Here is an 18176-nt window from a genome sequence, read left to right on the forward strand (position 1 = left end):
TCAGTCAGAGGGACCCCTCCCTCTGGGCCCAGCCAGGTTTCCGTGATGCATGCCAGGTCTGCGTCTTCCTCCTCGATCAAGTCATGGATGAGGGGAGCTTTATTCACAACAGACCTGGCATTAAAATAGATCAGCCTGAGCTCAGGAGTCAGACCTCCCTCTTCCCCAGGGCAGCAAGCGAGAGCCAGAGGGTCAGAGCGCGCCACAGCAAGAAGATAGCGTGGGCATGATCTCAGAATACGATATGGCCCTCTGCTCCTCCATCTGCTGCCATTCCCAATTACTGTGGGGATCGGTATCCCTGTACCCTGGTTTCCAAGACTCTCCTCGGCCCTCATATTGCCGCGACCATTGGCCAACTTAGGCTGAGACAGGTCTGGTGGGATCTTCCCCCCGATTTGCTGGGCCTGACCCTCCCCCCTCCCTAACCCTTCAAAAAATTTATGCCTCATGACTTCTAGCTCATCTTGCTTGTTTAAGCCATATTTTGTGTATTAGTGTGGAAACATTCAGTATAGTATAATTGATTGGACTCAATCTATTTTCTTTATATCTGTCTCATATTTATTTTTTGCCAAACTAATTTTTATAAGATTTTACTTTGCTTCTCCAGTCAGTGCATTGTATGCCAATTCATTACTCCCTAGTTATCTTACAAATCCCTATCAATATGAAATCACCCATCTCTCTTCATAACATTCCTCTGACGCCCGAGATGAGTCCATAGATAATTAGTTGAGTTTTCCAAGTACATATCTCAGATTGTATAGCAGTTGTTTGCAGAAAAAGAATAATTTTGCTTTATTTCACTAAAATATAGATTTCAGAGTGTGGTGGAAAAACACACCTCTAAAGAAAAAAATGTATGTTCCAGTTTCTTTATTAAACTAACAAAGAAATAGAGTAATCACTGCATTCCCAACAAGCAAAACCAAGACCCAATTTCGATGTAGATACCAAGTAAGTTACGCATACAGTATGTATTAACTTATCAAAGATATGGAATGCCCCATCAATTATTCACAATTATTTGTGTTGTAACAATGTGGCTCTCCTGTGCTATAATATGGAAAAGCCTGAATGGTTTTATTATCTATTCTTGAGTAAATCAATACAATGGAAGACAGCTAGTCTACATATCAAAAGTTCTCATGAACACTGAGAAGATGCTAAAATGTGAGTCTTGCTGGTGTCAGGAAGATTTGCTACTTTCACGTCAATCTAATTATTCTTATATATGAAGTTTATGTATGAAGCAAGGGAAGGATGCCATAGAGTAATCAGTTTATTTGGATTGCCAAACATAGCAGCTTTTCTTTTTTTCTACACAATTTAACAAGTCTAGGGTATACCTTCTAAATAGCCCTCAAATTAAAGTACAAGGTTATTTCAGGCAAAACATATCAAGGAAATCTTAGCCTTTGCATTAATGCAATTGTTCAGATTTCATTGTCCCCAATCTGCATAATTTTCTTGTTGGAAGATAAAAACCTTTGTGACATCTGTGCTTAACATTCATGAAATGCCCCTGATCCACCAGTAGCCCCAAAAGAAAGATACAATGAAGTCCCTTGAACTTTCCCGCCTGCATTGACACTTGGACTGCAATTGATTAATTGGTCTTTTTGGGAAAACAGTGTGCACCGGCAAATAAACACAAAATGGAATCCTCTCAAGATAAAGGAAATCTTTATTACAATATTGCACTCCTCAAAATTTCACACCTAGGAACAGATCTACACATCTAAGATTGCATATCCTATAAAACAAGAAACAACATATCCTGGGGTAGGAACATCTCTACCCATCTAATATACTTAATATCAAAGTACATACTCCCTGATCAAAGCCCATTAGTACTGAAGTACTAACATGCTCAGCATTCTAACTTCATACCCTACTTCCGATTGCTATACTCCATGAAATGTAGTACAATAAAACTAACTTAATTTTCAAGCCGCTTCCCAGCATGTTTATTTGTGACCTGGCTGAACTTCGAACCCAGGATTTTCTTCCAATACTCTCATGACATGATAATATATACTGGGGATCAGCAGGGCTTATGTGATTATAGCAAACCTCTGGCAATATAACATTACATGTGGCTGGGAAATTGTGGGAGTTGGTTCACACATCTTAAAAGTTGTCAAGATTGAGAAACACTGTGTTATGGAAACTTACATGTGAAACATTATCATTATTACACATAGAATCTATTATTAAATTATCATGGCAGATATCTTGATATTATCTTTGAAAGGGACAGGGTTATGAAATCAAAAGTAGTAGATGTGATCAATTTTTAATCTTATATCCTCAACAAGGGTCAGTTAAAACCTTAGAAAACATCAGCAAACGTACCTATTTTACTGAATGCTTCTTTTAGTTCTTCCAGTTCCTCTCGAGAAATTGTTGTTACGTTATTTTCCATCTTGATTGCCAGGTTTTTATGTCTGAAAATAATAAGACATATATACAAAGTACAATAAGGAAAGATATTATTCAATGAACTTGAAATATTGTTTGTGATCCATTAGAATTTATTCTGAGCATTAGGTATAAGTTTCTTTTTTCTAAGTATAAGTTTCACATTATGCAAAAGTTACAGATTTTGGATTAATTTCTCACCAGACAAAAAGAGTTATATCGATAACAATTGGGTTTATTAATTTATGCTGACATAAGACTGAAGATTCTACTTCTACCTGCATCAAAAGGAAAGTGTTCAGTGGTATCAATGCAGCTTCATAATGACTAGAAATTATGGAATTGCAACCCAACATTTGTGGGGTGATACCTAATGCTGGAAGACTAAAGGGAGTAATTTGATGTACTGTATTTTGTGCATCCCAACAATACTGATTAACTGAGAATATTATTTAAAATTTTGAGGAGAAAAAAAAATAAAATGAATAAAATAAAGGTGATCAACAAGCCTAAGGAACAATAGAGGACAAATGTTTAATATTATGTTGCTGCTTGAATTTTTATTTGTGATTTTTTAAAATTTGCATTGCTTATGTCTTGCTGCTATATGCTAAGTATGCATTTGCAAGTACTTTTAGTAAGAGTTTTTAAAGCTGTGTTTACATATAAACTGCTATTAAAATCATGAATTACAAGCAGTATGTATATTTTTTACACATATTACAAATGCTGTCTAAATAATGTGAACAACTCATGTCTTATCTCCATATAGTTGGATGACTGTAACACATTCTATAGGGAGCAGCCCTGGAGATAACCTGATCACCACACAAAGATGCAAAAGCAAGATTTCTAGTGGGAAAACCCCACCGCTCAGAAAAATATCTACATTATGCATTGGTTACTAGTTGAAATTCAAAGTACTTGTTCCTTTGAAACCCTGCAGAATCCAAGAACAGGTTTTACAAGTTACATGAAATATATAGTTGGCATGTCTTCTCAGTAGCAAACTCCACTTTATGGAACTTTCTGCAGAGGTTTGCCTGTCTCCTACCTCCATGAATGTTAAAAGCAAAGCAATAATTATTTTTCCAATGAGCTTTTGACCTGAGCTGATAGAAAATGCAAATGTTTTATCAGCAATTTTGTTGCTCTTTTTGTAACCTATTAACCTATATCTTTGTTTGTATTCTGTCTTGACCCTTTCACCATCCAGGTTCCTTTGGAATTGTGAAAGGCTATAAAACCTCAAATTTATATAATTTGGTGCTGAAAACTACAGCAGCATATTTTAAAAAATCTGGTAGTTATATTTAACAAGTTTTAGTAAAATAAAATCTAAAAGTTTAGCAATTATTACACCTAAGTCAATTCCAAATTTTCTCTCCAATTATTATGAAAATTTACTATTCCTTTTTTTCCTTAAAATGATTTTGGCTACAGATTTGATAGAAAAAAAATAGGGCTATGAACTTTTTGCTCATTATAAATTTAGAGAAAATACTGGAGAGAAGTATTGATGCACCCTTTTAGGAGTGGTATGATTTTTTTATTGTTGATTTTTCTTGTGAGCCATTTAGGATTACTATATGTAAGACAGGCAATCATACACATTCTATAAATAAATTAACCAGTAGCAGCGGATATTTTCTTAATTGTTCCCATACTGAATTTTGGCACATACTGAAAAAATGGGCCTATCTAATGGTATGGTATCGATAATTTTAGCTGGTAGATACTCTACAATCTTCTGTTAGCAATACCTCTGCCCTTGTAGTGGGGGGAAAAAAGTAATAGTGATCTTACAAGGGTAGAAGAAGAATATATGGTAGGAATATATTTGAGGGGTTATGGTTTCTTGAGGAAATTTCTATAAAATGAAGGCAAGCTAGTAAAGGCAATTATTGAATTCCTTGGATCTCTAGTTACTAAGAAAGGGATATCACTTTTACTGCTAGTACCTCTATTTTAGCTGGTAGGGATAATAAAGTAAATTTCATAAAATGGACATTTTAGATTTTAAGTTATTTTATTAATGCCCAAATTATCATAATAAAAGTGGTGAGTAGTAATTGAGTTGATACAAAATTGAGACCCAAATAAAATAAGATATCATTTTATATAATAAATGTAAATTGCCAGATGTACTATCTGTAAAGAATACCAATTGTTTCCATTCTTTCTTCATATACATAAATACAGATGTATATAAAAAAAAGATTTTTCTCACCTCTACTTCAGAGTAAAACCAAGAAATCTGACTTGGATATTTTGTTTCTGCAGAATGTAGTTGGATATACTTTACAATTTATTTTATTTCTTCTTTTATTTAATGTGAACAAACTGTATTATGTTATAATTGTCAAAAGGTCACAATCCAATAAAGATTCAATAAATAAAACAATAAATTGAACTTTTGCAATTACATTTGTTCCTTGTTCTTTGGACTAAAATGATCTGTGGTTACAAACTGCATGTTAAGCGTGCTGTGAATAGGTTTAGAGGAGAAGGAATGTTAGCATATGCAATGAGCCAAGGATAGAAATTACATCAAATAGCAAGTAACAATAATAAAAATATTAAACACATTATAACATATAATTTTCAATTTAACTATTTAGCTGTCATACTTATTTTCATAGTAATATTGCTTGCTGTAAATGAACACCTTTTGATACAACTAACAGTGACTTGAAAGTATTGCATAGTACTGTAAGACCATGCAGTAATCCCACAAGGTTTAATGTATACAAAAGAGTTGCAAATGTTAGCATTCCACTAATAATAATATCTCCCACTTGCATATATATATTTCTGTTCTTTGCTATTTTAAATTCTCACAATTTGAATACTAGATTGAATACTTGAATACTGGATTCACATATATTATCTGGTCATAGTTTAGTTTACTCATGGTTGAATAGGCCAGCCTGGTATACAAACCATAAAATATACTTTAAGATGGCACAATTTCTATAATTTTACTATATTAAGACAAGTATCCATTTTGAAATTATAGTATAAAAATCTGATAAAATTACTATTCCCCCGTTGCTTGCTTTAATGTCAGCATATATTACAATTTACAATGTTTAATATAGTATAACTTTTATTTAAGCTATTTTAAGTTAACCATGTGGATTCTAAACTCTTTCTCCACACCCAAACCACTGTGTCAGAATGATCTTCTCTCTTCTATAGCTTGAAGGTTAAAGATGCAGAGCATGGCAGTGTTCCCTATAGTTAAGACTATGGTTGTTTCACCCTTAATATCAGAAAATATCATGTATATGTTATATGCAATTACTATTCCAAAGCTTTTAGTTTAAGTGTAGCCTATGAAGTATGAATTATATTTATGTAATGCTTCTTTTTAGAATGTCAGAGTACATTTTCCCCATCCCTTCTTTTTTCTGCTTAATTCTCTTAATTATCCTCTTAAGTCAAACAGTTAATTAGTTAAAATCTTCTAGTGGACCTCCCAACAGACCTCAAGATGGTCTACTGTAATGAGATCCACTTCCACAAAGGAGGTGAGGTAGATCTGTACAAGAGAGAAAGCTTTTTGTGTGGTGATTCCTATTTACAGAATTTCCTTTCAAGAGAGTCTCAAATTGCTCATTAGCATTTTGGTACCTGGTGAAAACCTCTCTATTTTCCCAGGCTTTTTAATTGGCTTTCAATTAGTTTTTAATTTGCATTATTGTATTAATTATTTTGTAATTTGTATTAATTAATGTATTAATTTGTATTGTTTAGATTTGGAATGACTGCATTATTGCTCCCTTTTGCATATTATGCTTTCATTTTGCATTTTGTTTTGTTATTGTATTTGTACAGTTTAGGAATTTGACAAGCAGACACTCATTGACTAAACCATGGTATTCCAATGAGCTTTGGGGGTATCTGCAGTAATGGCCAACATTCTAGCAATTACGATGACTAGTGATGTATAAGAGACTCCTGCCTGTAGACCCATCTTGTTTTTGTTGATCAAATACCAATGAAAACGAAAAACTCAAAATTTATTCTTTTTATGTGGATTTTCTCAGGTATCTATAACACAGTACAACTACAGCTATGGCATAGCAAGGGAGACTCCATTATTTTTCCCCAACTATTTGAGCAAAGATGAAAATAAAATTTAAAAAAAGATAAGTTCCTAAATGAGCACCATTTTGCAGGGTTCTTCTTATTGTAGATGATGCTTTGTGGCAATAGAAAAAGAATAACACTCTTTTTTTCCTTGTTGACTTGACACTGTCAGCTGATATATGTTAGGTTAATTTCAAAGTATCCTGTGCTGTTTTGAACTAAAGTTAATCCCACCTAGGGTACAAGATGACTGAACTATATTTTTCAAAGATCCTGGAGCACTGGGGAACTACCAGAGGACTGGAAAAGAGCTGATGTAGTTCCCATCTTCAAAAAAGGAAAAAAAATAGATCCAAGAAACTACAGACCTATGAGCCTGACCTTAATACCTGGGAAGATTCTGGAAAAGATAATCAAACAATAAATCAGCGAAAACCTTGATGCAAACAAAGTCATTACTAAAAGCCAACATGGGTTTGTCAAAAACAGATTGTGACAGACAAATCTTATTGTATTCTTTGACCAAGTGACAAAATTAGTGGACCAAAGGAATGCTGTGGATATAATTTACTTGGACTTCAGTAAGGCATTTAATAAAGTAGATCACAACCTACTACTTGATAAGATAGAAAAATGTGGGTTAGGCAGCATCAACACCAGATGGATTCGTAGCTGGCTGACAGGCTGTACTCAATGGAACTGCATCTACATGGAAGGAAGTATGTAGTGGGGTGCCCCAGGGCTTTGTTCTGGACCCAGTGCTCTTCAATATCTTCATCAACAATTTGGATGAGGGGATAGATGGTGAACTCATCAAATTTGCAGACGACACCAAGCTGGCAGGAACAGCTAATACTCCAGAAGATAGGCTTAAGATACAGTAGGATCTGGACAGACTTGAACACTGGGCGCTATCTAACAAAATGAAATTCAGTGGTGAAAAAAGTAAGGTTCTACATTTAGGCAGGAAAAACCAAATGCACAGGTATAGTATAAGGGGTACCTTGCTCAATAGTAGTAACTGTGAGAGGGATCTCAGAGTCCTAGTGGACAATCACTTAAATATGAGCCAGCAGTGTGCTGCAGCTGCCAAAAAAGCCAACACAGTGCTAGGCTGCATTAACAGAGGGATAGAATCAAGATCACATGAAGTGTTAATACCACTTTACAATGCCTTGGTAAGGTCACACTTGGAATACTGCATCCAGTTTTGGTCACCACAATGTAAAAAAGAGGTTGAGACTCTAGAAAGAGTACAAAGAAGAGCAACAAAGATGATTAGGGGACTGGAGGCTAAAACATATAAGGAACGATTGCTGGAATTGGGTATGTGTAGTTTAATGAAGAGAAGGGCGAGGGGTGACACGATAGCAGTGTTCCAATAGCTCAGGGGCTGCCACAAAGAAGAGGGAGTCAAGCTATTCTCCAAAGCGCCTGAAGGCAGGACAAGAAGCAACGGATAGAAACTAGTCAAGGAGAGAAGCAACCTAGAACTAAGGAGAAACTTCCTGACAGTTAGAACAATTAATCAGTGGAACAACCTGCCTCCAGAAGCTTTGAATGCTCCAATACTGGAAGTTTTTAAGAAGAGACTGGACAGCTATTTGTCTGAAATGGTATAGGGTTTCCTGCCTGAGCAGGGGCTGGACTAGATGATCTCCAAGGCACCTTCCAACTTATTATTATTATTATTATTATTATTATTATTATTATTATTATTATTATTATTAATTCTGTTCACACCAACTGTGTCATATGCAAAGAACAGAACTTATCAATTGTAACTGTGTATCGTTATAAGCATCACATTGTTTACTAAAAAAATGGCCATGACTTATAAATTGGAATTAATGGCCCTGTTTGCATGTCAGTAAGTGACCCAGCAATCCCTTCCCCCAGGCAATTCCTTACCCTGTACCTTGTTACAGCAAATAATGCGGATTACCGGGTGTGTTTGGGATTATATCTAATTTCCTCTGGATTAATTGGCTAGGTTTTAGAGTCTGTGTATATTTCCTTCCCCATGACCCAGTTAAATATGTCATGCAAACAGAGGAAATAAGTCGAATAAAACATAGATAGAAAATTTACTTATGTCTAAATAGGACTAGATCTTGTTCATCAATTTTATCTTATTTAAGTGCAAGATTAAAATATATGCACTCATTTCACTTATAGTATACAAAATTCATTTGCTCTCATTTCATTTTAAAAATGCAAGGTATTTTTCTGCATTCTGCATTCCCATGAAGTGACAACTTCATGAAACTAAAATACAGAAAATAAAAAAAATTCCATATACAAATGAAGGCTACACTTTTTTTTACCTACTGTATATCTACTTTGGAGGAACGTTGTCCATGGGGTCGCAATGGGTCAGACACAACTAACAGCAACAAATATCTAGTTTGTGAATCTGATTATTCACAATCACTTTCCCAATCCAACTTTTTAAATTTTATTCCTCTCCAATCTAACAGATTAGAAATCCACACATAATCACGCCTATCCAACTAACTGTGCTTCTGATTCCACATAGCATGTATCTGATTACATAGACTGTGGCCTATAAAAGCACATACCATAATCAAATAGTTAAGGCTCCCTAAATTTCACTGTTGGGTTTGATGTAATAAACTATCATTTTAGAAACTTTTAAGAGCCGTGGTAGTGCAGTGGTTAGAATGCAGTATTATAGGCTAACTCTACCCACTGCCAGGAGTTCGATCCTGATTGGCTCACAGTTGACTCAGCCTTTCATGGTTCCGAAGTTGGAAATGAGGAGCCAGATTGTTCAGGGCAATATAGTGACTCTGTAAATCTAGAGAGGACTGTAAAGCACTCTGATATGGTATATATATGCTATTGCTAAAATAAAATTATTAATTTGGCTATTAAAGCAATTTTATCCTAAAACCAGCAGAACTGGCATTAAAACTGGATTATATGAAAATAAAAATATTAATGAATAGTAATGTCCTGGAGAAACTTTGAAAGAAAAACATTTGTTGAATTCAGAAGTTTAATTATTTTAGGTCCAATATTAGTTGTCATGTTGTCCTAATTGCGTGTCTTATTCATTTTCTCAACTGCTAAACAGTGGTTAAGAATGGTTCATTTTTCCACTGCAGGCTGCTCCCTACTAGCTTTCCATCTATCTTTTGAACTTATCAGCTGTTCTAATAAATCACTCTGAGAGACGGGTGGTCTCTAAATTTGATAAATAAATAAAAACAGTACAAAATGTTTTTAACAGGAAATTTATAAAATAAATATTTTATTTAACAGGAATGAAATTGGCAAGAATTCTTTTTTTCACCTTCTTGCAAATGAATGGATATGTGGAGTCTCAGATTACTTGTGTTTTTAAAATTAGTTTCTTTCCCTTTTGTAAAGAACGATGACATTGTTTTAGTAATTCCAGAAATGGTGGTATGGAATAGAATGGAATGAAAAGAGTGGTGGTATTGATCTGGGTTTACAAGGAGTTCTTGCAGCCTTAAAACCAAGTTATTTTGATTCATGTTTATTGTCCTCTTTCTTCCTTTCCTGCTTTAGCCTACATACAACCATGGTTAGAGATATTTGCAAACAAAACAAAACAAAAACCCCCATGACTCCCTTTTTACAAGCTTGTAATCCCTTAATTCAGCATAGAGTGGTTTGTATGTCTATTTTAAACTGCTTTAGAGGGGTTCGGAAGTTGAAACTGCTGTGTGAAAGTACTTCAACAGTCATTGCCTTCTGTGGCTTTATGACTGACTTGGCAGCTATAGAGAATAACAGAGATGGAAGGAAACTTGAAGGTCTTCTAGTCCAACTACCAATTCAAGCAAGAAGCTTTATACCAGAGGTCCCCAACCTATGGGTCACGGCCCACTATCAGGCCGCAGCCTCTTGGCCGCTGGGCTGTGTGAGTAGCTGGGCAGTGCACATGCTCATCCCCATGCCACCACTGCCGTAAGTGTTGTGTGGGTAGTGGCTAGTATTGTCTCCCCACCCACCCCTCATTTCAGGCACTTGGCAACTGGCTCCCATTTATGAACAGCTGCAACATCCCACAGTCACATAACTGTGATTTATGACGTTTTTCAATGTGTTAAATGTACAATGTACAATTATTAAATAACTTGCACTGCTTGATCAGGCAGACTTGTCAAGGAAATGCAGAATGCAAATTATATAAAATATATATTGAAGACATTAGCCCATCATAAATATATTTCTCCATAAAAAAGGTGAAACTACGAATTAATATTTGTATAAATAGACATTTATTTATTCAGGGTATTTATTTAAATTTATGTTCTCACTGGTGTGTGTGTGTGTGTGTAACATCAGTAAATGAAGTCTAGGTTAAAACAAAGCAGTTTATATTATATGCTTGCATGAAAGGAAAAGTGATCACATGACACAGTTATGATTATAAAGATAGCGTTAAGTATTATAAGGTTTTCCTTTTTTAAATTTGTTTGGTTGGATATAGAAACTTTCTGATACATAGATTTGAATAGCAAATTATTCCTTAGTTAGTCTTGATTTTAAAATTGCATAATACGCTTTTTCCACTTCTGTTGAAGAACAGCCATGACAGTTTAAACTCTAAGTATGATGTACACAGAGAAAAATATTTACATTTTCCTTGATTTTAATTATATAATTATACTTATTTTTGCTGTGGTGCTTGTAGGCTGCTTTGAGTGCTGAAAAGAAAAGTTGGGGTAAAAACAAAATTTGTTCATTCCATTTAAAATAATCCCCTAGCTAGCCATACAAAAATCAAGAATAATGTTTTCCCCAACAGTCATGTAACTACAAAATTTAAAGAATGATTCAACTTTCTGCTAGACTTTTACTCCATCAGCAAAAATTAACATTTCATTGAATAGTGAACTAGAAACTTTTAATCATCAACAGCCTGAAGTCTTGCAATAAGTGGAGACTAATTGGCTACTTTAATGACTCTCCAGAAGTTAATAAAGTAATAATTAATTAATAGGTAAAGGTAGAGGTTCCCCTGCACATGCGTGCTAGTTGTTTCTGACTCTAGGGGCCGGTGCTCATCTCCGTTTCAAAGCCGAAGAGCCAGCGCTTGTTCGAGGATGTCTCCGTGGTCATCTGGCCGGCATGACTAGATGCCAAAGGTGCACGGAATGCTGTTACCTTCCCCCGTAGTGGTCCCTAGTTTTCTACTTGCATTTTTACGTGCTTTCGAACTGCTAGGTTGGCAGAAGCTGGGACGAGTAACAGGCACTCACTCTGTTACGCAGCACTCAGGATTCGACCTGCCAAACTGCCGACCTTCTGATCGACAAGCTCAGCGTCCTAATTAATACAAATGTGCAAATGCACTGTATTAGCAAGCAAATTTTGTACCCTCAAATGATTAAAGTTAGTGATAATTAGAGGCCTATTTATATCATTAAAATATTCAAAGGCTTCCTCTCCTAATATTAATTATTCAGTAATATATCCTTTGGTTAGCTTTTTAATACTTGGCAAAACTGTATATGGCTCAAAAGACTATTAGATTAGATTACTAAAATAATCTACAACAACCAAGACAGGATTTTTCCATCAATGAAAGAATTAAATGTTTGTACTTTAGGGGTTTTTTTGTTTTTTTGTTTTTTTAAATCTCATTTACGTATATCCCGCCCTTCTCCGAAGACTCAGGGCAGCTTACAATCTAAGAAGCACAAATCAATGTGCTTAGCAATTTTAATGTTTTAATGTCCCCCCTTTTTAAACTTTGATTGCAATTAGTGTTTGAAATTTTCATCTTGGAAAGAAAGCATAAAATTGGCATAACAATTAGACAATCACCCTCACAGACATCTGCCAAAACCAAAGAACTGGTTACTCCTGAAGTTAATTCAACATAACATTGTGCATGCCTGTCTGACAAGGGATTAATGAATTTCACAGCACAGTACACTCAAGGTATGCATCTCTAAAGCAACATTAAGTCCATATGAAGCTCATTGTCAAAAGCCAAGAGTAAATTAAAATGAAACTGAAAATTTTAAATACTAGCTTTCAAATACTGATGCTGACTTTTAACTTGGTTAGACAATCACAGATCAAACATGAACTGATATTTCTTACATACCTAGAGTTCTATTAAAAAGTACTCAGTCCTTTTAGGTTTTACTGAATTTTTGCATAACAAAGTTATATTATACCATTTTGATATATAAAGGGAGCATGACTTGAAAATGCAATAGAAACATTCATTGCTTTTTTAAATTTATATCATACATAAAATAAACCAATAAACATTGTGCCTCTGTACAAAAGTAATTGCTCTTTTAAATGCAGTATTGAATTGTACAACTTTTAGCTGCAACAACTACAACTATGTATCGGTTCTAATTGGTGACCAATCTCACACTGTTGTATAAGAATTTTCACTAATTGCTCCATGGCCAGTTGCTTTAGCCCAATAACATTTCCGATCCTGCCACAGCGTTTCTATGAAATATTAGTGTGGAATGACTTAGTTATTTCAAAATAATAAATATGTTACCATACTGCTATTATCTGGCAGGCACCCATTTTTTATTTTTTAAGAAGTTTCTCTTTTTTGAGTTAAGAATTCCTGTTTAAAGAACATCATTTTGGATATTTCTCCAAACACCCCAAAAGATGAACAATAGGAGAGACTCATATAACTATTTTTTTCTCACAAAGACAAAAAAAAATGTGTGATGCAAACCACAGGAAATTTTTATCCATGATATGATTTAACTGCATTTTATTTATTCATAAGATTTCTGGACTGCTTTAAACTTACAGGACTTTCCCATGCTCTAGGGCTAGTAAACATAGTTGAACTGCAAGACCAAGTAAGGCAATGAACAAATACACTTTAAGCACACTTAATTTATGACAATACTTATAATGTTACAGAATAAATATTTTACTCATAGCAATGTCATATCAGTCTCTTCTGGATAGATGACAAAAGCGCACACTACCTAATTCTTCAGACATCAAAGGTCAAAGATAATACTAAGGATGGGACTTGTAAATCACAGCAAAAGAAATGGCATTATATTATAAACATGGGGTAATTTAGGAATTCAGGAGCTTCTATTATTATTTTTTAAATCTTTATAAACGGTTTTAAGAGAAAGGCTCTTTCTACATTTCCAAGGAAAAACTCTAAAGTTTCTAGCAACCACTCACCCATTCCTAACCATTTACAGCTAAAACATTTTTGAAGAATGTCACATACAAAGTTTTGCTATCACTAAATGTTACATTTTGTTGTAAAATGAGAGCTGTTCTCTTCCCAAAAGGATGTGCCATTCCCCCCTAGCTTAAAAGAGACAAAGAGAACAGCAGAAACTGTATACCCAGCACTCCTGGGAATGTGGGACCTCATGTTTCTTTTTCTCTCTTGACCTACTTTGGGAGAGAAAGACAGTAGAAGCATTGACTGGCTCTGATCAAAATCTGCCACAGCAAATGCATTGAGAGATCATGGTGGGGAAGAAAAAGTAATAGATACACAGGGGGAGGAGAAAAGAACATCTGTGACCCAACACAGCCTGAAGCCACCAGCATGCTTGTAAATGAAAGCTATTAGGAAAATTACAGGCTTACGCTTCTAAACCACGATTCTGATGAAGAATGCATTTGGCAGCAAAATCTGAAAATGCTAGGAACTCTGGTAAAATCACTTAGAATAAAGAGAAAGAATTACTAATGACAGGGAAGAGCATGCAAAAGAAATACAGAAAGAGGTTGTCTTAAGCATATAAATTACACACTGAGTCTAAGAATATTAACTGAATGGCAGTGTGCCAGATTTTGGACTGAAACATTTTAAAGGATTTAATTAGTCAGCAAGTTCCTATAATTATACCAATGTTAGCGATCTAAAAGCTTCCCAAATATGCTATCCCCATCCCTCATCCACCTTACACATTTTCATTTATGCTATATTATAAACAAAGATGAACTCCACTTCTCAAACTCCTTTGTTCAGAACAGAAATTACTGTAGTATTCTGGCTAATAAAAAAGCATCTTGTTATTCTAGCTATTTTAAAATTTAAGACTATGCATTGTCTTATCCAGAACTCAATTAGATGAAAAATGTTTACACTGATGAGATTTATATGTGACAAGATAAGTGGTCTGAGCCATAGTAGATTGAGATATCACTCCAATGGCGTATGATTTTAAGAGTGATTGCTCTATTGGGAGCAGCAAGATAGCTGTTGGGATACATAAGGGGATAGGTGAGAGATGCAATAGCAATGAGTGATCCTTTCTCTGCAGCGGGCCTACTGTTTTCAGGGGTGAGGAGGCTCCTCATTAAGTGATAGTATTAAATATGATTCAACCACCAGTCTGAAATACTTATGTAGGTAAAATAGAGGTACCAAAAACCATTCTTTGCCTTAAGGAACAAAATATATCAGAACAGTTTTGCTAACTGGAATCTAGAACCTTGTGCTTCCTGAATATCTCTGTGGCCCTTTTCTTTCATCCCTGTAAGAGGACCATCAGTATTGACCTGGTTCATATCATGCTAAATGGACAGGGATCACATGCTATGTCATTAAATATAGGATAACATATGAAATTAGCAATAGAGTGTATGTTCCCAAGAGTCAGATGTTCTTATGATGCTGCATTTCAATATACGGTATATTGTACATCCAAGAAATAACTTCCTATGAATTGAATAGGACTTACTTATGAATAAATATGTATGAAACTGCTGATAGTTTTTTTTAAAAGATTGTGTAGTCTTCCTTCTCTCTCAGAGATTTAGGATTTTCTGGGAAAAAGAGTAACTGTGGAATTATGTGACATAAAATTGAACTTGAAATTAATAGAAATGGCCAACATTAAAACTAGAAACAAGCCAGGACTCTGAATTCTATGTACCTGAATGCTCAATCTTTCTGAAAATTGAATCATCCAGATGAGTCAGATTTATTTATTTACTGCAGGACATTACAATTTCATTATTTTCAATAATTTTTATTATATAATACATACTTTGAAAACATTTTAATATATATAACGGCTAGGATAGCCTAAAGCAAAACCATAAGTTTACATTCCAAATAATATTTACATTATAATTAAATTAAGTTCATATTAAATAAAAAATTAAATGAAGTTGAAGATTATGTTTAAGGCTAAAATGACGTAACAGGTATAAAATAAGCAAAGAGCACAGAAAATAATTTTCATGTAAATAGTCCTTTCATTGTAAAGGACTGCCAATGAAGTGCTAGGGTAAAGGCTTTTCTGGATCAAAACTATTCAGGTAAGTTAATACCTGAACAATGTAACAAATAATTATGTAATTCAGAAATTTTTTTAAAAACTGTTTCTATGATAAAAAAACCTCACAGAATTGAGAAGAAGGACTGAAATTTGAGATGGATAGAAATGTAGTTGCAGAATATGTCATTTCTTTGAATTTAAATTTCCCAAATCAGAAAAACCCACTCCTAGGGTAATAAAGATACTTGCTTATATTCTAACGTAAACTCTTATGTATTATTTTTGAGAAATTTTGGAGAACTGACAAAATGGTGATCACAGAAAGATAACATCCTCAAAATGTGGGTAAAGGAAAGTGTAGCAAACTACATACCAATCAAGAAGCATGAAAAGATTCTGGAGCAGATCATAAAGTGTTCAGTCTTGAAAAATCTTGACAACAATATGGTAAATCATCAGAAGTCAGCATGGATTTGTTATTATTCTAGCAAGGTTTGTTCTTCTCATATTTTTGTTTAAGTTACTTAATAATTTATGGGAATGCTACAGACATATCTTGACTTTAGTAAAACATTTGATCTTTTTAAAGCTAGCTAGCTAAATATAAGGGACGCGGTGGCTCAGCGGGTTAGGACACTGAGCTTGTCGATCAGAAGGTCGGCAGTTTGGCAGGTCGAATCCCAAGTGCTGCGTAACAGAGTGAGTGCTTGTTACTTGTCCTAGCTTCTGCCAACCTAGCAGTTCGAAAGCACGTAAAAATGCAAGTAGAAAAATAGGGACCACTACGGTGGGAAGGTAACAGCGTTCCGTGAGCCTTTGCCATCTAGTCATGCCGGCCACATGACCACGGAGACGTCCTCAGACAAGCACTGGCTCTTCGGCTTTGAAATGGAGATGAGCACCAGCCCCTAGAGTTGGAAATGACTAGCACGCATGTGCGGGGGAACCTTTACCTTTACCTAGCTAAATATAGGCAGGATACATAACAATTAAGTAGATATATACATGATTAAAAATCATAGCAGCTCATGGACTTGCATGAATGGATGGAAAGAAGTCTTATCAAATGTACGGTTGAAAAAAAATAGAAAACTTAATACCAGAAATAAAATTTAAAATTATCTTTATAAATTAAAGAAATGAGTTGAAAGTATTAGAATGAAATTTAAGAAGAACAAGTGAATGTTCTTCACTTAGGAAACAAAAATCAAACAAACAATATAAAATGGAGCATGTATTTATGTGTGTTCCTGGCTTGATAATGGTGGGGGAAAAAAGACTGAACCAGTAGCTGTATGCAAATAGAACATGAAATTAGCAATGTAATGTTCTGAGGGGGAAAAATGCAATACTGTTTAAGAAACGTTAACACGAGTATAATTCCCACATTACAGAATGTAATTGTTTAAATTTATTCTGCTTTCATCATGATTTATGCAGCCCTTATCTTTTATACAGTATATGGTTTTGGGCATGACTTTACAGAAATTGAAACAGTTTCAGAGAAAGGTAATGAGGATGATCAAGGAATAGATGAACATCCTATGAAGAGATATTAGAAGAGTGTATATTTAGCCTTAAAAAAAGATGACGGTTGGAATATGATAGCATTCTTCAAATATCTTAAAGGATGTGAAATAGAATAAAGTCAAGGCATTTTTTCTCATTTCAATTGATATTTTTTTATCTTGTAAAATTAGAACAGGAATGCGAGTAGGAGTTAATAGAATAGAATAGAATAGAATAGAATAGAATAGAATAGAATAGAATAGAATAGAATAGAATAGAATAGAATAGAATACTTTATAGTCACTTTGAACGTACACTAATTGGCATACATTAAAATGAAATTTCATTGCATACAGCTCTCAACGGGTCATCACCTTCAAAACTGTTATAAGAGCAGCATGGAGCCAATTATTTGAGAGATGATGGGCTCTTTCTCACAGGATGTGCCTAAGCAGGTAGTCACTATTCGTGAATGCTTGAATTCCAATTTCTGCATTGAGTAATGCCTAAAATAACACTTTCTAACTCTTTTATTCTTAGGAGCTTAAGTGAAAACATTCAAAGCTCATTTCAGAGAAGATTCCTTCACTAAATGTTGTGAGGGAAGATATTAGTTTGGGTTTTATAATAATAAATTAACTTACAAATATTTCCTGACTTTGCAGCCCTTGCAAAGTCTTTCCAGAAGGTTAATTGAACTCTCCTAAACAAAGTGGCAAAAGAGGAATGGAGAGACATAATCCAGAAATCAGGCAATGCTTTGCTCAGCTTTGTTCTTCTCTCCACCATGTCTCATTCTACACTGTCAATGAGAAAACTCAAAGTGTAGTTTTCATGCAGAAGTGGATTGATGCATGTTTACACTGTTGTGCAAATTATTGCATATTTTTC

General features: G+C 34.6%; 1 protein-coding gene across 2 annotated transcripts in view; it reads right to left on the reverse strand.

Annotated features, from left to right (window-relative positions):
* PLS1 (plastin 1) overlaps positions 1-18176 on the reverse strand; it is a 62584-nt gene that overhangs the window by 39082 nt on the left and 5326 nt on the right. For both annotated transcript variants that reach the window (XM_083364689.1, XM_083364688.1), the window contains exon 2: positions 2362-2453. In XM_083364689.1, coding sequence (XP_083220815.1) covers positions 2362-2431 — 70 coding nt within the window. In that variant the 5' untranslated portion in view covers positions 2432-2453. The remainder of the gene's footprint in view (positions 1-2361; positions 2454-18176) is intronic.

This window comes from Vipera ursinii, assembly GCF_947247035.1.
Source record: "Vipera ursinii genome assembly, chromosome: 5".
Taxonomy (NCBI): Eukaryota; Metazoa; Chordata; class Lepidosauria; order Squamata; family Viperidae; genus Vipera; species Vipera ursinii.